Source organism: Cnephaeus nilssonii (assembly GCF_951640355.1).
Source record: "Cnephaeus nilssonii genome assembly, chromosome: 23".
NCBI lineage: Eukaryota > Metazoa > Chordata > Mammalia > Chiroptera > Vespertilionidae > Cnephaeus > Cnephaeus nilssonii.
Genome location: NC_137094.1, coordinates 7,891,350 through 7,914,333, shown reverse-complemented (window position 1 = coordinate 7,914,333; position 22,984 = coordinate 7,891,350). Strand labels below are relative to the sequence as shown.

The 22,984-nt window shown below is 44.7% G+C and overlaps 1 protein-coding gene across 1 annotated transcript in view; it reads left to right on the top strand.

Moving 5' to 3' along the window:
• The window catches only part of WDR64 (WD repeat domain 64), a gene marked incomplete at its 5' end in the record, with an annotated part of 56,858 nt that overhangs the window by 5,210 nt on the left and 28,664 nt on the right, over window positions 1-22,984 (top strand). The window contains 11 exons of the mRNA XM_079763579.1: window positions 555-657; window positions 1,131-1,234; window positions 1,492-1,521; window positions 3,532-3,642; window positions 4,634-4,848; window positions 7,026-7,160; window positions 10,064-10,143; window positions 12,049-12,188; window positions 15,728-15,854; window positions 18,557-18,705; window positions 22,413-22,536. Of these exons, the coding sequence (XP_079619705.1) occupies window positions 555-657; window positions 1,131-1,234; window positions 1,492-1,521; window positions 3,532-3,642; window positions 4,634-4,848; window positions 7,026-7,160; window positions 10,064-10,143; window positions 12,049-12,188; window positions 15,728-15,854; window positions 18,557-18,705; window positions 22,413-22,536 (1,318 nt within the window). The remainder of the gene's footprint in view (window positions 1-554; window positions 658-1,130; window positions 1,235-1,491; window positions 1,522-3,531; window positions 3,643-4,633; window positions 4,849-7,025; window positions 7,161-10,063; window positions 10,144-12,048; window positions 12,189-15,727; window positions 15,855-18,556; window positions 18,706-22,412; window positions 22,537-22,984) is intronic.

Here is a 22,984-nt window from a genome sequence, read left to right as displayed (position 1 = left end):
GCATGTAGTATTTTTCTTTCTTCTTTACAAGAAATAATTAAATCCAAGTGCCAGCTCCCAATAGAACTACCAGTCTGAGCAGGGACACCAGCCTGGTCCACCCATCAGTAATCAGTAAGGGAAATCAGGGATTGCTTAAGGATCATGCACCATCACCCACGGTGTGTAGAACGTATTAAACTGCCTTCTCTTCCTTTGGGACCTTCTAACAATTTACAAAGCAAGGTGTTGACCTTTTTTAGAAAATATATTTTTATTGATTTCAGAGAGGAAGGGAGAGAGAGAAACATCAATGATGAGACAGAATCATTGATCAGCTGCCTCCTGCACGCCCTACACTGGGGATCGAGCCCACAACACGGGCATGTGCCCTGACCGGGAATCGAACTGTGACCTCCTGGTTCCTAGGTCGATTCTCAACCACTGAGCCACAGCGGCTGGGCAAGCTGTTGAGCATTAAACCAAGACTTTAAATCTGACCAGCGTCCAATCTGTTACTTCGCAGTGAGTTCTGAAATAGTGTTCATGTTGACATGTGTCGTTTGGGATTTTAGATCTTTGGATATTACTCCTCTGAAGAAGATCCTCTGACTTCCCATATGGATGAAGAAAATTTGGTTTTCCTTGTGTCTAGAAAACAGCGAGTCGTAATTACAGGTGACAGTATGACTTTCCCTTCCAAATGAATATGGGTGTTACTACTTCCTCAAAAACAAACATTAGAATATGACATTTCCATAGAACCCCTTTTCATTTTATTTTCTTTATAAGTGACAGTTCCACGTGCAATATCAGAAGAAACTATACCTGCAGTTGAGTTTGAAATTTTGTCATTGCTCTAAAGGACCCAATGGTGGGCCCTCTCACCCTAAACCCCTCCCAGCATCCTTCCCGCACCCCACAGCACTGTGTGTGCAGCTGTTCTTGTGCCGCACGTACATGTGTGTGTTAGACACAGAAAGAGGGAGACTCATTCACATACCCAAGCACCCGTGTTCACCTTCTTGGGGGCAGTACTTCCTCTGCTGAGAATGAGTTGGTTGCTTCCTTTTCTTTTTTTAACAAACCTAACAAGTGACTTTTAGGGTCTTGACTGCTGGGAGTTGAACTGAATATTGTGCTGTTGACAGGGAGTCGGAGACGGGATGTGATTAAGTGCATGGTCAAGATCCCCCAGTTGGATTTACTAATAGCAGCTTCTCAGAGAGGATTGATAACAGTCTTTAACAACCAGGTAATTTAAATCTTGGACTCCCCCCACCCTAGGAACGTGTAAGACCCTGAGAGCAGTCCCCGGGCTTAAAGACAACACACAGAACAGAGCGATTCCACAGAGCTGGACCCTTCGGAGGGAGGAGAGGCAGGGAGGACAGTGGTGGGGAGGAAGTGGCAAGCAGGTTGAACCGAGGGGCGAGCGGGCTGTTTCAGTCGGCATTCTCGCCTTAACTGTAGCGCCAACTGGGCTTCCGTGTTCTCTCCCTTTGTTGACAGATGCGAGTGCAGAACAGCACCACGGTCACAGTAAGTGCGTTTTACAAATTCCTGATACGTCACAGGTGGGCCTGGGAGGATGGTGCCTCCATCATAATCATGAGCTGAGTAACATGCTCGGAGAAAGAGATGTTTTCATAGACTGTGCGTTCAGGTGTGTGGACGACAGCTGAACCTTGGGCAACAGCAAAGGGCACCCAGGTCCCGCTCTGTGGAGTTAAATGGATCGCAGAGAATTGATTGGAAACTGATCACTCCTGGAAGCTTCCATTTAAAGCTTCACCCACTACTCCGGAATGTAAACAATGGACACAACCCACACTGTGAGAAACAGCCAATAGAAGTCATGTTAAAACATTGTTTTTAAAACTTGAAAACAGCATAAACATTCGAGTGCAGTGTTGGAATTTCTTTAATCCGTATTGCTAATTGGAAAGCAACCCAGCGGCCGGTGTAAAGCTAGAGCAGTTTGCTCCCGGCATCCCAGCATGACTTATGGGAGATGGGGGATGCTTGGCTCACCCCCTGCTTGCTGGCACCCAGTGCACTGAACTACAAAGGAGGTGCCAGGCCATGGGAGAGGGGGAGAGTCTAGTTTCTCTCCAGACCTCTACGCCTTTGTTTTTCTCTCTCTCTCTCTTTTTTAAAATATATTTTTACTAGTGACCTAGTGCATGAAATTCGTGCACATTAAAAGGGGATTAATTAGAGGAAATAATTTAATGTTGCTATTTGCCCTTTCTCTATAATAGAAGTGTCAGAGATGAAAGAAAATTAGTAAAATGTATATGAAAACCTTCCTCCTGTCAGAGTCTGGGTCTCACCACAGGACCAAGAGAGTCAAGTCCCCACCCACCCACATGTACCTCAAAATCACGTGAGACCCAGACCTGCCCCCCCCCCCGCCACCCGATTGGGCTAGATCCAGACCCGGCCAGTCCCACCCTTGTCAAGTCCTGCCAGGCAGGGGGCGTAGCCTCAGGTCCCCTGGCTGGGTGCCAGGATGGGGGGCGTGGCCTGAGGTCCCCCAGTCCAGACTGGGGCGGGGGGCATGCCTTGAGGTCCTCCATCAAGCCCTGCCAGGTGGGTGACACAGCCTGAGATCCCCTGTCAAGCCCCACTGGGTGGGAGGCATGGCCTGAGGTCCCCCATCAAGCCCCGCCAGGCGGGGAGGCACAGCCTCAGGTCCCCTGGCCCAGCACCAGGAGGGGGGCGCAGCCTCAGGTCCCCCATCAAGCCCCGCTAGGTGGGGGCGTGGCCTAAGTTCCCCTGTCAAGCCCAGCCAGGCAGGGGGGTGCAGCCTCAGGTCCCCTGGCCCGGTGCTGGGGCGGGGTGTATGGCCTGAGGTCCCCTGTCAAGCCCCATGGGGGCAGGGGAGGGCGTAGCCTCAGGTCCCTGCTGATTGCTTGTTAAGGCTCCTTATGGGAACTTGGCCTCAGATGTGGGTACAACCATCTTTGTGACAGAGTGATGGTCAATTAGCGTATTCCCTCTTTATTAGATAGGATTGAATTCAGAGAGGAAGGAAGAGGAGAGAAAGAGAGAGATAGAAACATCAATGATGAGAGAGAATCATTGATCGGCTCTCTACTGCACGCTCCACAGTGACCTCCTAGTTCATAGTTGATGCTCAACCACTGAGCCACACTGATTGGGCAATAAGCATATATTTTTTAAAAAATTTTAAGCATGGCTGCAGGGCCAGAGGCCTGGATTAAGCGGGTCTCGATGTGTGTCCCTGTTCTTGCCTACATGGCCAGGGCACACAGATGACTGCTCTGCCAGCCGCTATGTGCTTCCAGAGCTGTGCGGGCCCTAGCTCCACTGTTCCCCACGGCTGCTGCTCAGAAACTCTAGAAGGTGAGAGAGGAGGAGATGACACCCCTCCTCACGACATCCCAGAGGAGACATTGGGAGGCTCCTCTGCAAATAAGGGGGCAAAACAGGGCTTTTCATGTAACTAACCTATTTGTCAGTAACCATCACATTGACAGGACGAAACACAGCATACACCCCCTCCAATGCCGTGCTTTCCATCAGGATACCTCCTGGATCACAGGCTGTGACTACCTCTCTCAGCTGAAGCGAATTGTTGCCACCACGGAAAGGACCATCATTGTCTGGGATTATAAAGCTCAAGGGAGCAGCCAGGTACCGAATCAAGAGAAATACTCAAAGAAATGAGATTGTCTTTTTCATGCTGGGAGGATATGGGCACCACCTTTGTCTATGGAAGATCAGTTTCCTTATATGTAAAATGAGGGGATTTAACTCAATAATCGATTTCAGCATTAACATTACTATTAATATTTTCCACTTAGTGTGTATTTAAGGTTGGGGGTATTGAGTTTTGTTATTAATTATGTTTGTTGTTTTTAAAATATTTTTTATAGATTTTAGAGGGAGGAAGGGAGAGGGAGAGATAGCAACATCAATGATGAGAGAGAAGCATTGATCGGCTGCCTCCTGCACACCCCCCAATTGGGGATGGAGCCCGCAACCCAGGCATGTGCCCTTGACCAGAATCGAATCTGGGATCCTTGAGTCCACAGACTGAGGCTCTATCCACTGAGCAAAACTGGCTAGGGCCAGAAGTAAAACTTTTATCAAACAATACAAACAGCCCTAACTGGTTTGGCTCAGTGGATAGAGCGTCAGCCTGTGGACTGGAGGGTCCCAGGTTCAATTCCAGTCAAGGGCATGTACCTTGGTTTCGGGCATATCACCAGTAGGGGATGTGCGGGAGACAGCTGATTGATGTTTCTCTCTCATCGATGTTTCTAACTCTCTATCCCTCTCCCTTCCTCTCTGTAAAAAATCAATAAAATATATATTTTTAAAAAACAATACAGACAGCCGAGCTGGTGTGGCTCAGTGGTTGAGCATTGACCTATGAACCAGGAGTTCACGGTTCGATTCCTGGTCAGGGCACATGCCTGGGCTGTGGGCTTGATTCCCAGTAGGGGGCGTGCAGGACGCAGCTGATCAATGACTCTCATCATTGATGTTTCTCTCACCCTCTCCCTTCCTCTCTGAAATCAATAAAAATAAATATTTAAAACAAGAGGGACAGTATTTAAATTCAATATTTAGATATTTGGAGTGATGTAATAACTTAGGAAAAGTGCTCTTGTGTTCCCAGGAAAACTACTTCGTCATAAAGCCGATGGACCACTGCCTCCTGTGCGTGTGTGTGGTGCCCCTGTCCGACCAGCTCTGCCGAGATGACATCCTGCTGGGGGACGATGGCGGCTTTGTGAACAAATTCACCGTGAATACGGAAGACTTTGGGTTAAAGCAGACAAAGACCAAAAAAAAATTACAAAATCAGGTCTTAGACTCCAAGGACTTCAAAAGGTCAGTGTATCACACGGGTGGTCCAATTGTTTCAATATAGACATTGTTCAAGTACTTATGTAGTTAAGCCCTAACTCGCTTGGCTCAATGGATAGAGCATCCGCCTTCGGACCAAAGGGTCCTAGGTTCAATTCTGACCAAGGGCACGTACCTTGGTTGCAGGCTCCTCCCTGACCCTGGCACTGGCTGGGACTTGTGTAGGAGGCAACCAATCAATGTGTTTCTCTCACATTGACGTTTCTCTCTGTCTTTCCCTCTCTCTTCCACTCTCCCTAAATAAATAAATAAATAAATGGAAAAATATCCTCGGATGAGGGTTAACAAACAAAAACAATAAGAACAAAAGTATTTACGTAGTCAAAAGGATGTGTCAGACCACAGGGTAAAGATCTGAAACATCAAACTGAACAAGGAATGCCTCGTACCTCGAGGGACTTCCTGTACTAAGGGAAGACAGACAGAAAAGTAGCCACTGAAATTCCTGTGTGTTATTGGCAATTAAAATCTATAGGCATCTAAATAAATTAAAGAGCTAAATAAAAAGTAGCCACTGAAATTCCTGAGTGTTATTGGCAATTAAAATCTATAGGCATCTAAATAAATTAAAGAGCTAAATAAAAATTAAATTATGGAATGCTATAAAAGATCTGTGTAACTATTTACTAGCATTTGAATATGGAAGAAGGTTCTAAACAAGAGCAATGGTTATAAAATTCAAAGAAAAAGTTTGATAGATTTGACTTTACACAGAATAAAACCTGTGGGCCTCAAGAGATAACCTATGTAAAGTAAATAAACTGGAATAAATATGTATAACAAATATGACAGACAATAGGTTAATACTCTTTCTTAGGTCTTAGAATTCAATTTAAAAAATAATTCTCCCAGAGAAAAAATGGGCAAAGGTCATGAACAGGTAATTCACACACATGCACACACGGTACAAATAGTCAAGACACATTTCCCAGTGCTCAGCAGGCAAAAATGCTACCGACAATTATCTCCAACTGATGAGGTCCTGAGTGACTTTCATTGTCTTCTTCAGAACTGTAGTGTCTCTGAAGATTTCACAATAAGGCATATATTTCTCTTATTAGCAGAAAAACACATTTTGTACTAAATGTGTCCTCTCTCTTCATCAAAGAAATCCCACTTCAAATTAGATATAATTTCTCTCTTATAAAATTGGAAAAGGTTACACATGAGGAAGATTCTGTGAGATGGGCACACTCCCCCACTACTGGTGCTAGTGGCTCTGAGCTGGATCCCTTTGTGGAAAACACTTGGGCAGAGGCATCAAGCGCCTTCTTTCATAAACATTTATGCATTGGGACCTGGGGTCCCCATGTGTTAAAATATCTACCTATCACAGTGTTACTTCTTTTAAATATATTTATGTTTTTATTGATTTCAAAGAGAGAAAGGGAGAGGGAGAGAGAAACATCAGTGATGAGAGAGAATCAGCAATCAGCTGCCTCCTGCATGCCTTCTACTGGGGATCAATGCACAACCTGGGCATGTCCCCTGACCTGGAATTTAACCGTGACCTCCTGGTTCACTGCTGAGCCATGCTGGCTGGGCACAATGTTCTTTCGTTTTGTTTTGTTTTTAATATGGAACGCTTCACAAATTTGCATGTCATCCTTGCGCAGGGACCATGCTAATCTCTTTATCGTTCCAATTTTAGTATATGTGCTGCTGAAGCGAGCACCACAGTGTCATTTCTAATAGTAAAAAAATCCAGTATCTAACAATAGGGGTAATATTGATTTAAACATCAATAGCCATTGGAAAATATGAAAATGAATAGACTCATATAAGATATAAAACAATATGAAACACAGCTCTTCATTTAGATGACCAGAATTTTTTCAGTAAAGAATATAGTATCAATATTGGACTGAAATTCTTCTATATTATTTTTTAAATTCTGAATTTATAGCTCAAATGTGATGATAATCTTTTATTTCCCATTGTAAATGATTTAGGTTATGAAATTTTAATTAAATAATTGAAAGTGGTATAATGCATAGGGCCGTATTATATATGCAGGCTTTACTCCAGTTCAGAATTGCAATTTGATTAAAGTCAAGTTGAAATGACAAATAGACACTCAACATGATGTGTTTGTGTGTCTAACATAATCCCTCCCTTTTTTTTCTCCTTTCAATTCCCAGTGTTAAAAGGAAGCTACATAATGACTGGGTTATGAAAATTAGATTTATTACAACCCTAAATTGCTTTGGATCCTGCTCCTTAGACAGTGTTCATTCGTTAGTTTTGGAATCCTTGAAGCGACTTGAGGATAATGCGTAAGTACAATAGTTTATGTACATGAATATTCTGTAACTTTCAGGCTTTTTTTTTTTTTCAAATGATAAGAGGAAGTTTATTTAGAGACTTACAGAGATAGAAAGAAGTGAGCCAGTTGGGCTGCGTGGGCTCAGGAAACAAGCAACAGAGGCAGAAGAAGGGCCCTGGAGCTTAGGAGGGAGGAAGGTAAAGGTAATGCCCTGGAGGGAAAAAGAGGGTGAAGGGAAGGGCTTGAGTGTGCTCACCTCAGGCTTTTTATAATTGACTAGAGGCCCAATGCATGAAGATTCATGCACCAGTGGGGTCCCTTGGCCGACCTGCGGGGATCGGCTGAAACCAGGGGGATGTAGTAGTGCGCGAAGCAGCAGGTGGCCAGAGAGGAGCCCAAGCCAGGGCCGGGCGCCACGCCGCTCTTGCTCATCCTGGCCCTGCTGCGCCTGCCACTGCCGCCGCTCGGTAGGCTCACTGTCACTCCACTGTGGTCTCCATGCACCTGACGTAGGGCAATACCCTCGCACCCATGACTGAGAAGTGGCTGCAGGCTCGTCCAGATGTCCAGATGCTGGTCCCAATCCTGGATGGGAGAAGGGCGCACAAGGAGAGTGTCCACGGGAGAGGCTTGCACCCCCGCAGCTGCGCTCGCCAACCTTGAGCCTGGCATCTGGCACCTGCTGGTCAGCTGAGTGGTGCCCCACTGTGGAAGCGCACTGACCACCAGGGGGCAGCTCCTGCGTTGAGTGTCTGCCCCCGGTTGGTCAATGCACATCATAGCTACTGGTTGAACAGTTGAACTATCAAAAGGTCACTTAGGCTTTTATATATACAGATAAGCCCATGGCAGCCTTGGAGCTATCAAATTGGTTGTTAGAAAAATCAACATTAATTATTCCATTTGTTTGACAAGATTCGATTTTCAGGAGGAAATTGAAATTATTTGTGCCAATGATGGCTCCTCCTGGCAACAGTTTGGCTCATTTGTTGTTTGTTGCTATAATCGATTGGAATAAATCAAGACAGGTATATCTATAACTGTATTTTCCTTGTGATTCCTTTTTTTAATATTTGCTCTTAAAGTTCTGTACGTAGCCAATGTTAATTCTCACTTTCCATGCAGTTCTTGGAAATTCATGTACACACACATTCTAATGTTATATATATTTTTAATTTATGTAATAGTACTGAGGAGAATTTAAATGCCTACTGTCCATAGTTTTCCATAGATTTGGTGCTTGGTGGTTGTAAACACTGAGATTTTCTAGAAGGTGCGTTGTTGTTTTCCCCAACTAGCCAGCACTTTCCGTTTTGCTCTGAAAAGCACCCATTTTGCAATGGTCAGGGCGTCAGTCAACTGGCTGGGCTTTTCATTGGCTTCCCTGGGCCCCTCTCCTTCTAAATCTGGAAGCAAAGGAGCGTTCTCAAGTGCTACAGTGTCATCATGCTTTCCGGAAGCTCACTGCCACTGGAGTGTCCGGCACCCCAGTAGGAGGAGAGTGGGGTCCACTCCATCCCCAGGTGCAACATATTCCCGCTCCTGTAACTTCCTGTAATGAGTCTTGAGCTGAGCCAGATGCAACCACGTTTATCCCAGTCCGTAATGGGCCAGCTGTTAAATGGGAGTTAGCACGGCTCCCAGAAAAGCTGAAAACAAATTCCTCTCAAAAAAATTTCCATTTCAAAAATGAGTATTGATTCTGTTTATCATTTTGTGTGATGATTTCACGAAGTTTTGTATCAGCAAAATGAGCAGTTACTATTAATTATGTCACGGAAAGCATGTTGGCCTGTTGTAAGACATATGCTGAAACTTTCACCCTTCCATAGCTTGACAACTTCCCAAAATTGTGCAAATAACTACCAGGCAGTTATTTTTTTAAAATATATTTTTATTGATTTCAGAGAGGAAGGGAGAGGGAGAGAGAGAGATAGAAATATCAATGATGAGAGAGAATCATTAAACAGCTGCCTCCTGCACGCCCTCCACTGGATATCGAGCCCGCAACCTGAGCATGTGCCCTTGGCTGGATTTGAACCCAGGACCCTGCATTCTGCAGGCCGATGCTCCATCCACTGAGCCAAACTGGCTAAGGCTAGGCGGTTATTTTTTTTTATCAATTACCCAATTCAGAGGCAGATTATTAATTGGAAAGTATGCAATGCCCTTCGGTAGGGTTGCTGTGAAGCCAGACAGAGCTGGCTTCGGTCCTAGTGCTCGTTAGCTGTGTGTGACCTTTACTATTAGCTCTTCTTCAATCTTTCCATCTTTAAGTGGAATACCTACCTTACAATCTAATAAAAGTTACCTAAGTTACCCGGCTGCAGTGGCTCAGTGATTGAGCATCGACCTATGAACCAGGAGATCACGGTTGGATTCCCGGTCAGGGCATATGCCCAGTTTCGATCTCAATCCCCAGTGTGGGGCGTGCAGGAGGCAGCTGGTCAATGATTCTTTCTCATCATTGATGTTTCTATCACTCTCTATTTCTCTCTGAAGTAAATTAATATGTGTGTGTGTGTGTGTGTGTGTGTGTGTGTGTGTGTGTGTGTTGCCTAACGTCTGGCACAATGGACATGCCCCACACTGGGGATTGAACCCAAAACCCAGGCATGTGCCCTGACTGGGAATCAAACCGTGACCTCCTGGTTCATAGGTTGATACTTAACCACTGAGCCATGCCCGCTGGGATGGAAATTTTTTTTTCAGTAGAAACAATACAAAGTGTTGTGTGAATTATGGAGTAAATAAATCTCTGTGTCAGTGAGGATTTAATAATTACAGTATTTTCTATGGGTAAATGGATCTATAACCAACTGAGAAATAAGCCCTATCGAACATAATCTTCTTAAATTAGAATTAGCTTCATTCAGGAAAACCCAAGTTTGACATCAGATTTGTGTTTCCCAGGCCTGTCAGAGAGTTTTCCATGCCAAGAGGAGCGAACACTTTCTGCTACTGTATAAAAGCCAATGTCATCGTCACCGGAGGTGAGAGAACGGTCCGGGTTGCACAGAGATTTTCTATGTTGCAAACTGTGCTCTCCTTCATGAACAGTCATAGAATTTTCATAAAGCTGTATCATTTCACTGTTGGAAAACCTTTAGAGAATTTAAACATGTACATAAAGTCAAAACTGTCTGCCTTTTGTTGGTTTGTTTTTGTTAATCCTCACCCAAGGATATTTTCCCATTGATTTTTTTAGAGAGAATGGAAAAGAGGGGGAGAGACAGAGAGAGAGAAACATGGATGTGAGAGATACACATGAACTGGTTGCCTCCCATACTCATCCTGACCAGGGCCAGGGATCGAGCCTCCAACCGAGGTACAGGCTGGATCGAACCCAGGACCCTTCAATCCATGGGCCAACACTCTAGCCACTGAGACATACTGGCCAGGGCTCTTTTTTTTGTTGTTGTTTTTTGGTGGCTTCTGGGTTCTTAGTTAACTCAGACCTTCCTTAGCCCAACAATATGTGAAACAAATTCCTCTGTCTTTCAATATTATTTTTTATTGTTTCATTTTACATTTTAACTTTAGTTCTTTAATGTATCTAGAACTTATTTCAATGTGTGAGAGCATGTGTTTTTAGCCTGGGACCCAGGTGTGGGTTTTCGGGAGTCCTGTAGCCCCTGAAGCTGAGTACACTTGTGTGTCTAGGTACATTTTTCCGGAGAGAAAGTTCAGAATTTTATCAAATCGTCAAAAGGGGTCCATGACCAAAAAGTCAAGAGTGGTGGTTCAGAGATAACAGAGAAGAAGGCCATGGTTATAGCCTTTAAAAATGCCAGCATCTAAGGGCTAAGTAGGAAGAAGATGGGAAACCAGGTTATCTGCTGAGAGTAAGGGCCAGGATGATGCTATACGAAGCTGGGAAAGGTGGAGGACGGATGGGACTATTCTTTGGGCCTCAGATTGCTCATCTGTGATGCTGGGGTCCTAATGTAATACAAAGGCTTTAAGCCTGGGCTCTGGAGTCCAATTGTTTAAGAATAAATCCTGGCTCCCTTACTAGCAAATTGTATGGCCTTAGTCAGGTTATTTAACTTCTTTAAGTTTCAATCTCATCTGTAAGGTGAAGTTGATAACAGTACCTACTCATAAGGTTTGGCTCAGTGGTTGAACATTGACCTATGAACCAGGAGGTCATGGTTCTTCGATTTCCAGTCAGGGTAGGGTACATGCCTGGGTTGCAGACTTGATCCCCAGTGTGGGGCATGCAGGAGGCAGCTGATCAATGATTCTCTCTCATCATTGATGTTTCTCTGTCTCTCTTCCTCTCCCTTCCTCTCTGAAATCGATACATTTTTTATTTTTATTTTTTTGTTAATCCTCAACTGAGGATTTTTTTCCCATTGATTTTTAGGGAGAGTAGAAGAGAGGGGGAAAGACAGAGAGAAATATCATTCGATGTGAGAGAAACACATTGATTGGTTGCCTCCTGCACATGCCCCGACCAGGGCTCCATCCAGGGAGGAGCCTGCAAGCAAGGTACATGCCCTTTACTGGAATTGAACCCAGGACCCTTTGGTCCACAGGCCGACGCTCTATCCACTGATCCAAACTGGCTAGGGCAAAAAAAAATTATATATATATATATATATATATATATATATACACACACACACACACACACACACACACACACACACATACATATATATATACATATATATAATTTTTTATATAAATTACATATATAAATTATATATATAAATTATATATATATGTATATATATATATATATATAATTTTTTTTTAACTGAACTCATAGAAACAGAGAGTCGGAAGGTGGTTACCAGGGGCTGGGGGTGGAGAAAATGGGGAGACACAGACTTTACACCGTGACCCCCTGTGCCCCTGAGAAAATGAGCAACCATTCCACATGTTTCCAGGAGATGACAAGGTGCTCCGGCTGTGGCACCCCAACATCAGCACCAAGCCCGTGGGGAAGCTCGTGGGGCACATGTTCAGTATCACCGAGATCGTCACCAACGAGAAGGACCAGCTCGTCATCAGCCTTTCCTCGGCCAAGGTAACAAACGGAAAACACCGACACGAAAGAAGCTTTTTTCCCCCACTTTAACATCAACTATTGGGCAATCTAGAATCCAGACAGTTTTTGCCTAAAATAGCTGACAGTCACTGTGGAGAAGGGACTGATGAGCCGCTCGCGGTTCTGTCTGGGCTGATGACAGCACCAGGAAGGGCGTGTTTACAGAGTAAAAGGATCCAGCTGTGGGGAGAGAGCCAGTGTTGTCCTCCACAGCGAGCACAAGACGCCCTCCCGTTACGGACATCATCTTCATTGGGTGCAGGAAAAGCTAGGATTTCTGTTGTTGCTGCTGTTCTCAAACAGTGTTTTGTTTTGTTTCTGTTTTATTAACCATCACCCAAGGACATTTTTCCACTGATTTTTAGGGAGAGTAGAAGAGAGAGAGAAACATTGATGTGAGAGAAACACATCGATTGGTCGCCTCCTGCACAAGCCCTGACCAGGGGCCAGGCCAGGGAGGAGCCTGCAACCAAAGTTCGTGCCCTTGACCGGAATCAAACCCAGGACCCTTTGGTCTGCAGACTGACGCTCTACCCACTGAGCCAAACCAGGTAGGGCTCAAACCGTGTTTTAAATGTTCTAACCAATGTGGTAAAATAAGAAAAACCAGCTATAAATATTCTAAATGAGGAGACTAAATTACTATATTTGTAAGTAATGGGATTGCTTGAAAATCTTAATAAAATCAGCTTAAAATTTTAAAATAAGCTTAATAAGGTGACTGGTTGTAATAGCAATTTCTAAAAATAAATTTATATGTAAGAGCAGTAACCAGTTGGAAAAAAATGTTCAAACGGATAGCATTTACAAGAGCAAAAAATTAGTAAATACCTAAAAACCTTAACAAGCAATATTCACCATGAGTAGAAGATAACTGTGAAATTTTTCTGAGGTACTTTTATTTAAGAACATCAACAGAGAGACATTCTATGTTACTGCATAAGAATATTGTACTCTAAGATAGTGTCCAGCAAATTAAGCTACATATTTAATGCCAATCAGGATTATTTAAGCATCAGTTTTCCAAGTTTAAAGTTAATGCAAAAATAATAGTAAGTAAAAATCCCAAAACTTTGGAGAATATCCTTATAAGATGACACTTTCCCTGTCAGATGCTCATTAAAACATATTGTAAAGCCACAATCAATCACACAGAGTAGTAGTCAGTATAGGAACTGTTAGTTAGACACACCTATGAGACAGATAGAAAATGCAAGAATTAGTTAATGTATGTATGGGAATTTTGTGTATGATAAAAGTAGCATTTCACATCTATGAGTAAAGGATGGTTTTGAAAGTTCATTAAATTTTGGGAAAACAGATTAGTCATATAAGGAAAATATGAATTAGGTCATCACTTCATACTAAACAGAAAAATACATTCCATGTGGATTAAAGATTTTAAATGTGGACTACAAAACCATAGAAATTCTAAAATTTTCCATAAGAAAATATAGGTGGCCCAGCTGGTGTGGCTCAGTGCTTGAGCATCGACCTATGAACCAGTAGGTTGAGGTTTGATTCCCAGTAAGGGCACATGCCCGGGTTGTGGGCTCAATCCCCAGTGTAGGGCATGTAGGAGGCAGCCAATCAAAGATTCTCTCTCATCATAGACTTCTCTCTCTCTCTCTCTCTCTCTCTCTCTCTCTCTCTCTCTCTCTCTCTCTCTCTTTCTCTCCTTCCCTCCCACTTCCTTCCTCTCTGAAATCAATGAAAAAAATATATTTTTTTAATATAATTATGCTATAGAAAAATCACAGGTTTCAAAGCATATTGACATCAACTCAATAAGGTGGAGAATGTTGGTGTTTTTGAATCCATTTCAGAAACAAGGAAACTGAGGCTCAGGGAAGTTCAGAGACAAGGAAACTGAGGCTAGAACTGAAATCCTAATCTTCTCTTGCCTCAACCTTTGCTGTTTCCACCAACCACAGTTCAGAAAGTGTACACCTAAAGTCAAAACACTGCCAACCGTGAATGTGTCTCAGCCAAGCAATAGGATTAGAAATAATTTGAATAGAGACCAATTTCTTCACACTCCTTGATTCCACTCTTAGATTCTTCCCCTACTTGCCTCTCATTCTGAACCTAAATTCATACATAGTCCATGATACCTGTTTACTCAATAATACAAACAGCTGATAAGATTCGATGTTCTAGCTATTCACTTAAAGTGTTTACTAGAACAAAGGAAGTACAAGCTCTGAGTAATACTGGCCTACAGGGAGTATAGTCCAAGCTCCTTCCCAAGTCACATGACTCAGTCACATGACTCAGACATCCTTATGTATTTACAAGGACCAGCTTATATCCATAATAGTGAAGCTTTTAACTCAATTAACTACATTATGTATCTCAAATAAGAAGTTAGTACCTTTGTGAACAGAGTGTTTATGAAAGCTTTTATAAGTAGTTTTATAAAATGATCACTTACTCAACAAAGATTCTAAATTTAATAGTTTAGTAATAACTATTATAATTTAAAAATATTTAAGGCTGATGCATGCTAGGAGATGTAATCCTTGATGAAATCACACTTATTTCTGAAATTCAACCACACTGTAAATTGCTAAAAGAAAAAATAGAAGATGGAGAAGACGAAAACTGTTATTCTGAAGGTTATAACTGAAGGCTGACTTAATTCTTTCTAGTCTCTTTTGTCAATCCAAGATGTATTTGAGAAGTTAGTTCTCTTTCCTTCCTCAAAGGAGAGCTCCAGTGACCTATTTCCCCATGTTTTTACTATATTTACACCATCCCTAAAAACTGCTTTCACCTTAGCTGGTTTGGCTCAGTGAATAGAGTGTTGGCCTGTGGACTGAAGGTCCTGGATTCGATTCTGGTCAAGGGCACATACCTTGGTTGCAGGCTCCCAACCCTGGTTGGGGCATGCAGAAGGCAGTTAATCCATGTGTCTCTCTCACATCAGTGTTTCTCTCTGCCTCTCCCTTTCCCTTCCACTCTCTCTAAAACTCAATGGAAAAAAATACCTTTTGGTGATGATTGGAAAAAAAAAAAAAAGAGGACTGCTTTCTGTAATTCTTACATGCCTGGGCAGGAGAAAGGGTAGGGTCTTAAAACCCTCATTTAGTACGATGTTCCCATCTTCTTAAGTAATGAAAGAGAAATTTGAAACACTCCACCTAAAATATGTCTTCCCTCTATTCTTTAATCCATGCTATAAAGAAAAACGTGGCTTCTATTGCACTGTAAGTCATACTCGGTATTTTATTATTTCTCCAAATTCTCACAGAATAATAGATACTATGTTTTCCCTCCTCTTCTGTAATGATGGAAAAATCCAGTTCCTTTAAGCAAACTATTTCCCCCGGATATGAATGAACACTAATTGAACCAACAGACAGATTAGAGTTGAGCAAATATGTACTCATCCAGTAAGTCAGACTGTGCAGCTAGTTCTTAGGAGCATCTTGCAGACTCTGAAAATGCTTCACGTGAACAGCTGTGCATGGGGAAGGCCAAGGGTCACAGTGGTGAGCTGTGGTTCTCCTCCCCAGGTGTTCAGGGTGTGGGACATACAGACTCTGTCACTGTTGCAAGTCTTCCACGACAGCCAGGGAGGACCCGGAGACATGCAGATCTATTCCATGATCTACGACGCCAACCACGGCATGCTCATTGCAGGTAAGTGTCCCGATTAATGCAAACAGAGCTCGTATTCTGACGTCTAACCTTCTTTAACTAGGGCCTGGGTACAAACTAGAAGAAAAACAAAACTAGAAGGGGAATTTATAAACCTTTATTCATCACAGTGGGTATTTAATTCAATTTTATTCCTTCCTGCATTTCCATGGCTGGGTGGATAAAATGTGTAACTGTCCTGCATGGCTGGTGTGGCTCAGTGGTTGAGCATTGACCCATGAACCAAGAGGTCACCGGTTCGATTCCCAGTCAGGGCACATGCCCAGGTTGTGAGCTCAATCCCCAGTAGGGGGTGTGCAAGAGGCAGCCAATCAGTGTTTCTTTCTCATGGATGTTTATATCTACCCCTTTCTCTTCCTCTCTCTAAAACTCAATAAAAAAATATTTTTAAAAAATGTGTAACTGACCCTAGCCGGTTTGGCTCCGAGGATAGAGCGTCAGCCTGCGGACTGAAGGGTCCCAGGTTCGATTCCGGTCAAGGGCATGTACCTTGGTTGCAGGTACATTCCCAGTAGGTGTGCAGGAGGCAGCTGATCGATGTTTCTCTCTCATTGATGTTTCTAACTCTATTCCTCTCCCTTCCTCTCTGTAAAATATATTTTAAAAAATGTGTAACTGTCCTGAAAATACCTAGAAAGATGTGACAGCATGGGTTAAGCAGAAAACGTGGGATGTATAACCTGTTGCTAAGACAAGGTCAGTTCAGCTCTGCTTTGACTCTTGGGAACAGGAATATGGTCCATTTTATTTATTTATGGATTTATAGTTAAAGGAAGCATTTTTATTTTTATTATTCCTTTTTTAAATCCTCAACCCGAGAAATTTTTTTTAATTGATTTTTAGAGAGTGTGGAAGGGAGAAGGAGAGACAGAGAGAGAAACATCGATGTGAGAGAGACAGATCGATTGGCTGCCTCCCAGATCAAGCCAGCAACCGAGGCACATGCCCTTGATCGGAATCGAACCTGGGACTCTTCAGTCTGAGGGCCAATGCTCTATCCACTGAGCCAAACCGGCTAGGGCAGGAATATGGTCCGTTTTAGAGCAGATGCACCACTTTCTTCCAGCATTTTGGCCCTGGGCATTCTGATAATGAGACAGTAGTTACACGGTAATAAGGGTGCTGTCCCTCCTTCCTACCTGCCTTTGCTTCTAGACAAAGAACAGTGGAGAGAGAGAAGAGGCCCAAGTGACAGGCCCAGAGCTGATGCCAACCGATTCGGTGCCTTCTTTTCTTGTTGCCTCTTCGAAACACATGCTTACTAAAGAGGCACTCACAGCTGAGCACTGTTCACGCGCATACCCTCAGGCTTTGGGAGAAACATGAACCATATTAACAATACAGCTTCCTTCTGGAACACCAACCCAGAATGCATTTCTAAGCAGTTTCCCAGTGACCACCTGCTCTGTCTTCCCCTGGGATTAATTAGGACGGAAGCTTCGAGTGTTGTTTGACTGGCTGGTTACCATATTCCTCCTAGTTCCATCTGGAGGTATTTGGATTGAAAAATACTCTTCACAGTCCTTCACCCATGAGTAGGTTTTATCTCAAAATTTGAACACCTGAGGAAAGGGTTTAGTAATTTGAAACTCCTGCTGGAACGTTTCGTAAAGTTGAGATTTCTTTGGAGAGACTTCAGAAACTCAATGCAAAGGGGGAAATCCACATTAAAAAAAAAAAAAAAACGGGAAAGAGGATTTATCTTTGTTTGAGCTATGTGATGCTTTGGAGTTCTTATTTATATTCCCAGACATTATACTCAACCAGGATGCATGGCTCATTGATTTTGAGAGTTGAATCAATACTTGCAGAGCAGCCCATTACAGTAAAACCAACCCAAACTCCCTTCGGAGAAGGAAAGTAAGAAGTACCTGCTCTCCACGTACTGCACTGTGGGGATTTGGGAAATAATCTTATTTAATAGTAATGTTGCAAGCGCTGGCTTGCGATCATTCTCATTGGTTCCATTTAATAAGTCCATGATTACAGTGGGTGGGGGTTTTTCTTTTTGTTTTTGTTTTTTATCATCCGTTGGTTGAAAAGGGCTCTCTAACAATCGATCCCAGTCACTAAACGGCAGCTCACCTGCCATTCCCGTCTCCAGTCTCCCTCCACACCAGGCGGAGAGGAGGAAAACAGAAACCACTGAAAAGAGGGTATCAGGAGACCCAATGGCCTGCACTTGAAAATCAGTGCGGCCCAAAATGGATGTTCCTCTCTGGCTCAATCACATTTGCTTTATTTGTCAACATTGTTTTAGAGTAAATGAATGCATTTCCCCCTCATTAAAGTTCCTAGGCATTGATATTATTAGTCTCACTGATTGGCTGTTTCCAAACACAACCGGTTGGATCAAATCCTTTGTGGTTCAAAACTTCTAATATTGCCCTAGCCGGTTTTGCTCAGTGGGTAGAGTATTGGCCTGCAGACCAAAGGATCCCAGGTTCTATTCCTTGGTTGCAGGCTCCACCCCGGCCCAGGCCCTGGTCAGGGCTCATGCAGGAGGCAACCAATCAATATGTTTCTCTCACATCGATGATTCTCTCTGTCTTTCCCCCTCTCTCTAAAAATCAATGGAAAAATATCCTCGGGTAAGGATTAATAATAACAAAAAAACTTCTAATAATGGTTCAAAAATAACCTTCTATTATTGAGTATTTATGAGACTCTTACTTTTTCCCCAGGATCTACTGTTATTGACATGTACCCTTTGACTAGGATGATACAAGATACAAAACAGGTTCCTCACACGCATGAGCGAGAAATCAATGTCATGCTTCACAACAAATACTTCCACCAAGTGCTTACCATCTGCTCCGAGTCCATCATTAAGGTGAGTGCGTGTTGCCTCTGCAGAAAGAAGAAGGCAAAGCAGGTAGAATTTTTCTTCTTCCTGGTAAGTCTTTGGCTGATTAAGTAAATGCAGTGGCACATCTGATGATGCCTTACATTTGATCTATTTTTAAGTTTTCACATGAAAAACAAGTATTTTAAGCCAGCTCAGACTGCTTGGTATTAAGTGACAGGCTCAATTAAATAAATAACGCTAGTTGTTACTATCAGAATAGGAATTTTGCCCGGCTGGCCTGTGTGGCTCAGTGGTTGAGCATTGACCTATGAACCACCTGGAGAGGGCACATGCCCAGGTTGCGGGCTCGATCCCCAGTGGGGGGCATGCAAGAGGCAGCCAATCAATGATTCTCTCTCATCGCTGATATTTCTATCTCTCTCTCCCTCTCCCTTCCTCTCTGAAATCAATCAATATATATTTTTTTAAATAGGAATTTTAAAGAAAATCTGTTTATCTATCTAGGGTGTACCCCCAAAATGTATACACAATGTCTGTAGGTTCTATTAAATTTTGAAAAGGAAGCGTGTTTTAATAAGCACTGCGTTTATAATTCTTCAATATGTGTATACATTTTTGGGAACACCCTGTATATATGTAATTTTTTTACATTGGACTCTGGAAGGAGGGTATGTTAAGAAAAAAGGGAAAGAACTGGGTAGATGTTTCCTATCACCCCTCCAGGTGTGGGCTATGGGCCAAGGGCTTACATCCATGCCCTTAGTTAATGCTCCAGTAGTTCCCTGCGGACAGATAGAGTTCCATTTGAACGGTGAGCAAACGAGCGCTCAGAGAGATCGGGCAGCAGGACTGGGATTTGAACCAGGTTCGTCTGATGTGCATGCCCACGTCCTTGCCTCTGCATTTCCCTGGCCCTGCCCTTGCTGTGCTCCCTGGAGGCCGGGGTGCGTGGCCACGCCGGCGTGTCTGTGACTGCAGCCACTGCAGCCACGTAGCAGTGGTGGCTGAGGTGTTTGCTTCAAGCGTTTCTCCGCTCATTCCGTGCCTGCCCTCCAAAGGGAGACGGACAGGACCAGGGCGCGCCCTCCCCGCCACCCCTTCCCCGCCCCTCTCAACCTTTGACCTTCTCCGCACACCTGCTGAGATTTTCTCAGGTCCACATCTCGTGAGGTTAGTCAGTGACCACTTATTCTGGTGATGCCGCCCTAGTTTGGCTCAGTGGATAGAGCGTCGGCCTGAAGACTGAAGGGTCCCAGGTTCGATTCCTCAGTTGCAAGCTCCTCCCTGGCCAGCCGGGGCCCTGGTCAGGGTGAGTGTGGGAGGCAACCACAGATGTGTCTCTCTCCCTCCCTTCCACTCTCTCCAAAAAGCAATGGAAAAATATCCTCAGGTGAGCATTAAATAAATAAATAAATAAGTTCTGCTAATGCGAACGGAGTAAGTGGAGGGAAATGAAAACTAAAACCTGTGCTGCTTCCGTGCAGTAAGACGCCCGGGGAAAGTGTCTCCCTGGGGACGCAGACATCAAGGCCAGCTTCCGTGCCTGCTGGTTGGAGAGGGATGTGCTTCGGGCCAGGAAATGGGTGGCCTCTGAAGCCCATTCATGCAGCGACCGCTTTCTCCATGAAGGGCCCTCCAGCCCCCGGGCACAGAGGTGAAGAGCGTGGCCTCAGGGGCAGACTGGCTCCGTTCAGAGACTGTTCCATCAGCTCCTCCCACCCCCACCCCACCCCCATCACCCCACCCCCATCACCCCCACCCCCATCACCCCCATCACCCCCATCACCCCACCCCCATCACCCCACCCCCATCACCCCCATCACCCCACCCCCATCACCCCCATCACCCCACCCCCATCACCCCCATCACCCCACCCCCATCACCCCCATCACCCCCCTCATCACCCCCCCATCACCCCCATCATCCCCATCACCCCCATCACCCCCATCACCCCCACCACCCCACCCACCCCACCCCCATCACCCCCATCACCCCACCCTCCATCACCCCCATCACCCCACCCCCATCACCCCACCCCCATCACTCCCATCACCCCCATCACCCCACCCCCACCACCCCCATCACCCCACCCCCACCACCCCCATCACCCCCATCACCCCACCCCCATCACCCCCATCACCCCACCCCCATCACCCCAACTGCTGCAGCTTCCCTTCAGGTCCCTAGAGGACCCATGCACCTTCCCAGCTCTGGCCCTTTGCCTATGCTACCCCCCCGCCCCCGCTCCCCCCTTGACCCCACCAGATAACTTGAGTGCAACCAAATTCATCTTGTGTTGCCACTTCACTTTTATTTTTCTAAATATATTTTTATTTACTTCAGAGAGGAAGGGAGAGGGAGAGAGAGATAGAAATGTCAGTGATGAGAGAGAATCATTGATCGGCTGTCTCCTGCACACCCCACACTGGGGATGGAGCCCACAACCCGGGCATGTACCCTGACTGGGAATTGAACCGTGACCTCCTGGTTCATAGGTCAACGCTCAACCACTGAGCCACACCGGCCGGGCTTGCCACTTCGCTTTTATTACATGTGAACATAGCAGATCCATGAAGAAGGGAGATTCAGACCCAAGGGCTACGGGACTAAAGTGCCTATTGTGTTTCCAAAGAGAGATAATGATGAGTCTTGTGTTCTTTTTCTTTTTCAATAGTAGTTTTTTTTTTTATTATTACTGATTTTAGAGAGAAAGGGAGAGGGAGATAGAAACATCGATGCTTCAACATCAATCAGCTGCCTCCTGCATGCCCCCTGCTGGGAATCAGGCCAGCAACCTGGGCATGTGCCCTGACTGGGAATCGATTCCATGACCTCTTGGTGCATGGGTCAATGCTCAACCACTGAGCCACACAGGCCAGACAATGATGAGTCTTGACATGTTCCTGCATTTCCTGATTACACCCACCCTGGTTACAGAGGCAGCCTTTTCTGAAGTCTTAGCCTTTCCCCCATCTCTCTCTCTCTCTCTCTCTCTCTCTCTCTCTCTCTCTCTCTCGCTCTCGCTCTTGATCTCGCTCTCGCTCTCTCTCTCTCTCTCTCTCTGAACCCCTCTCCCTAATCACTTCTTGGAAAGCTCCCTCCTCAGGGTTCTCTCAGATTACAGGTAATCCCTAGCTAATTTGGATGAGTGCCAACAGAGGGAAAGACATCCAGGGTGATCTTTTCTGCTGGACTCATCACTGTTACATGTCCATCTTGCTCCACACTTACAATAGCAAAGGACTACTTCCTGCACAGCCAGGGGCTTCCTGGACAGTCCCTGCCCCTCTCAGCCACAGACACCCCCCAGGGCAGCACAGTCACTACGAGGTGGCCTTGCATCTTTTAGAACTTCCTTCGAGCAAATCAACATTCATGGCAGAATGCTGGGAAAGGTGTTAGGTGGACATGGCACCATTTTTTTTTTTTTAATGCTCACCCGAGGATATTTTTTCCATTGGATTTTAGAGAGAGTGGAAAAAAGGCAGGGAGGAGAGTGAGAGTGGGGGAGAGAGAGAGGGATTTGAGAAACACATTCATTGGTTGCCTCCCACATGCACCTCAACCAGGACAGGGATTGAAACCTGAGACCCTTTGGTCCAAGGGGCCAACGCGCTAACCACTGACCCAAACAGGCCAGGGCCATAGCACCAATTTTGAGGCTGTCTTGAATATTGTAAATTTTTTGATAAGAGCTGAAAGGCATTTGATTTTCTTGTTCTTACCTACAGGTGTGGGAACTTGAGACTGGCCTCCAAATATACCAGATTCTAGACCCTCATGGCTTCAATATTGAACTGACTTCTGCGGCTATCGATGACAGTGGATTTCTTTTTGCCACAGGAGCGTATAACGGTCAGACTAAGATCAGAACATGGCCTCCCTGCGTTAGTGCTCTGAGAGTTTGCTCTAGAAACTCTTGAGTAGTTTGGGTCACAGGGAGGGCATGAACCAGGCTGGACCATGTAACCATGACAGCGAGAACACAGCGCCTGACCGGAGAGCGATAACTCTTCTTTGATGGGCATTCTTGTCCTGAGACTGATGGTCACCGTAATCATTACATTCAGACAGCTGCTTTACAGTCTGCAAAAGTCTTCCCCACATACACTCTTCCTCCATCTTTGGTCGACTTATCTGTGTTGTACTGACTCATTCGGTCCTACTTTGGGGGACCACCTGCTAAGATATACATATTAGGTTCAGTGGTTGTTGAGAATATTTTTATTGACGGTAGATTTGGGGGCCAGATAAAATATCCAGCCAGCTTTGTCATAGAACACCTAGAATTCTCCTTTGGACT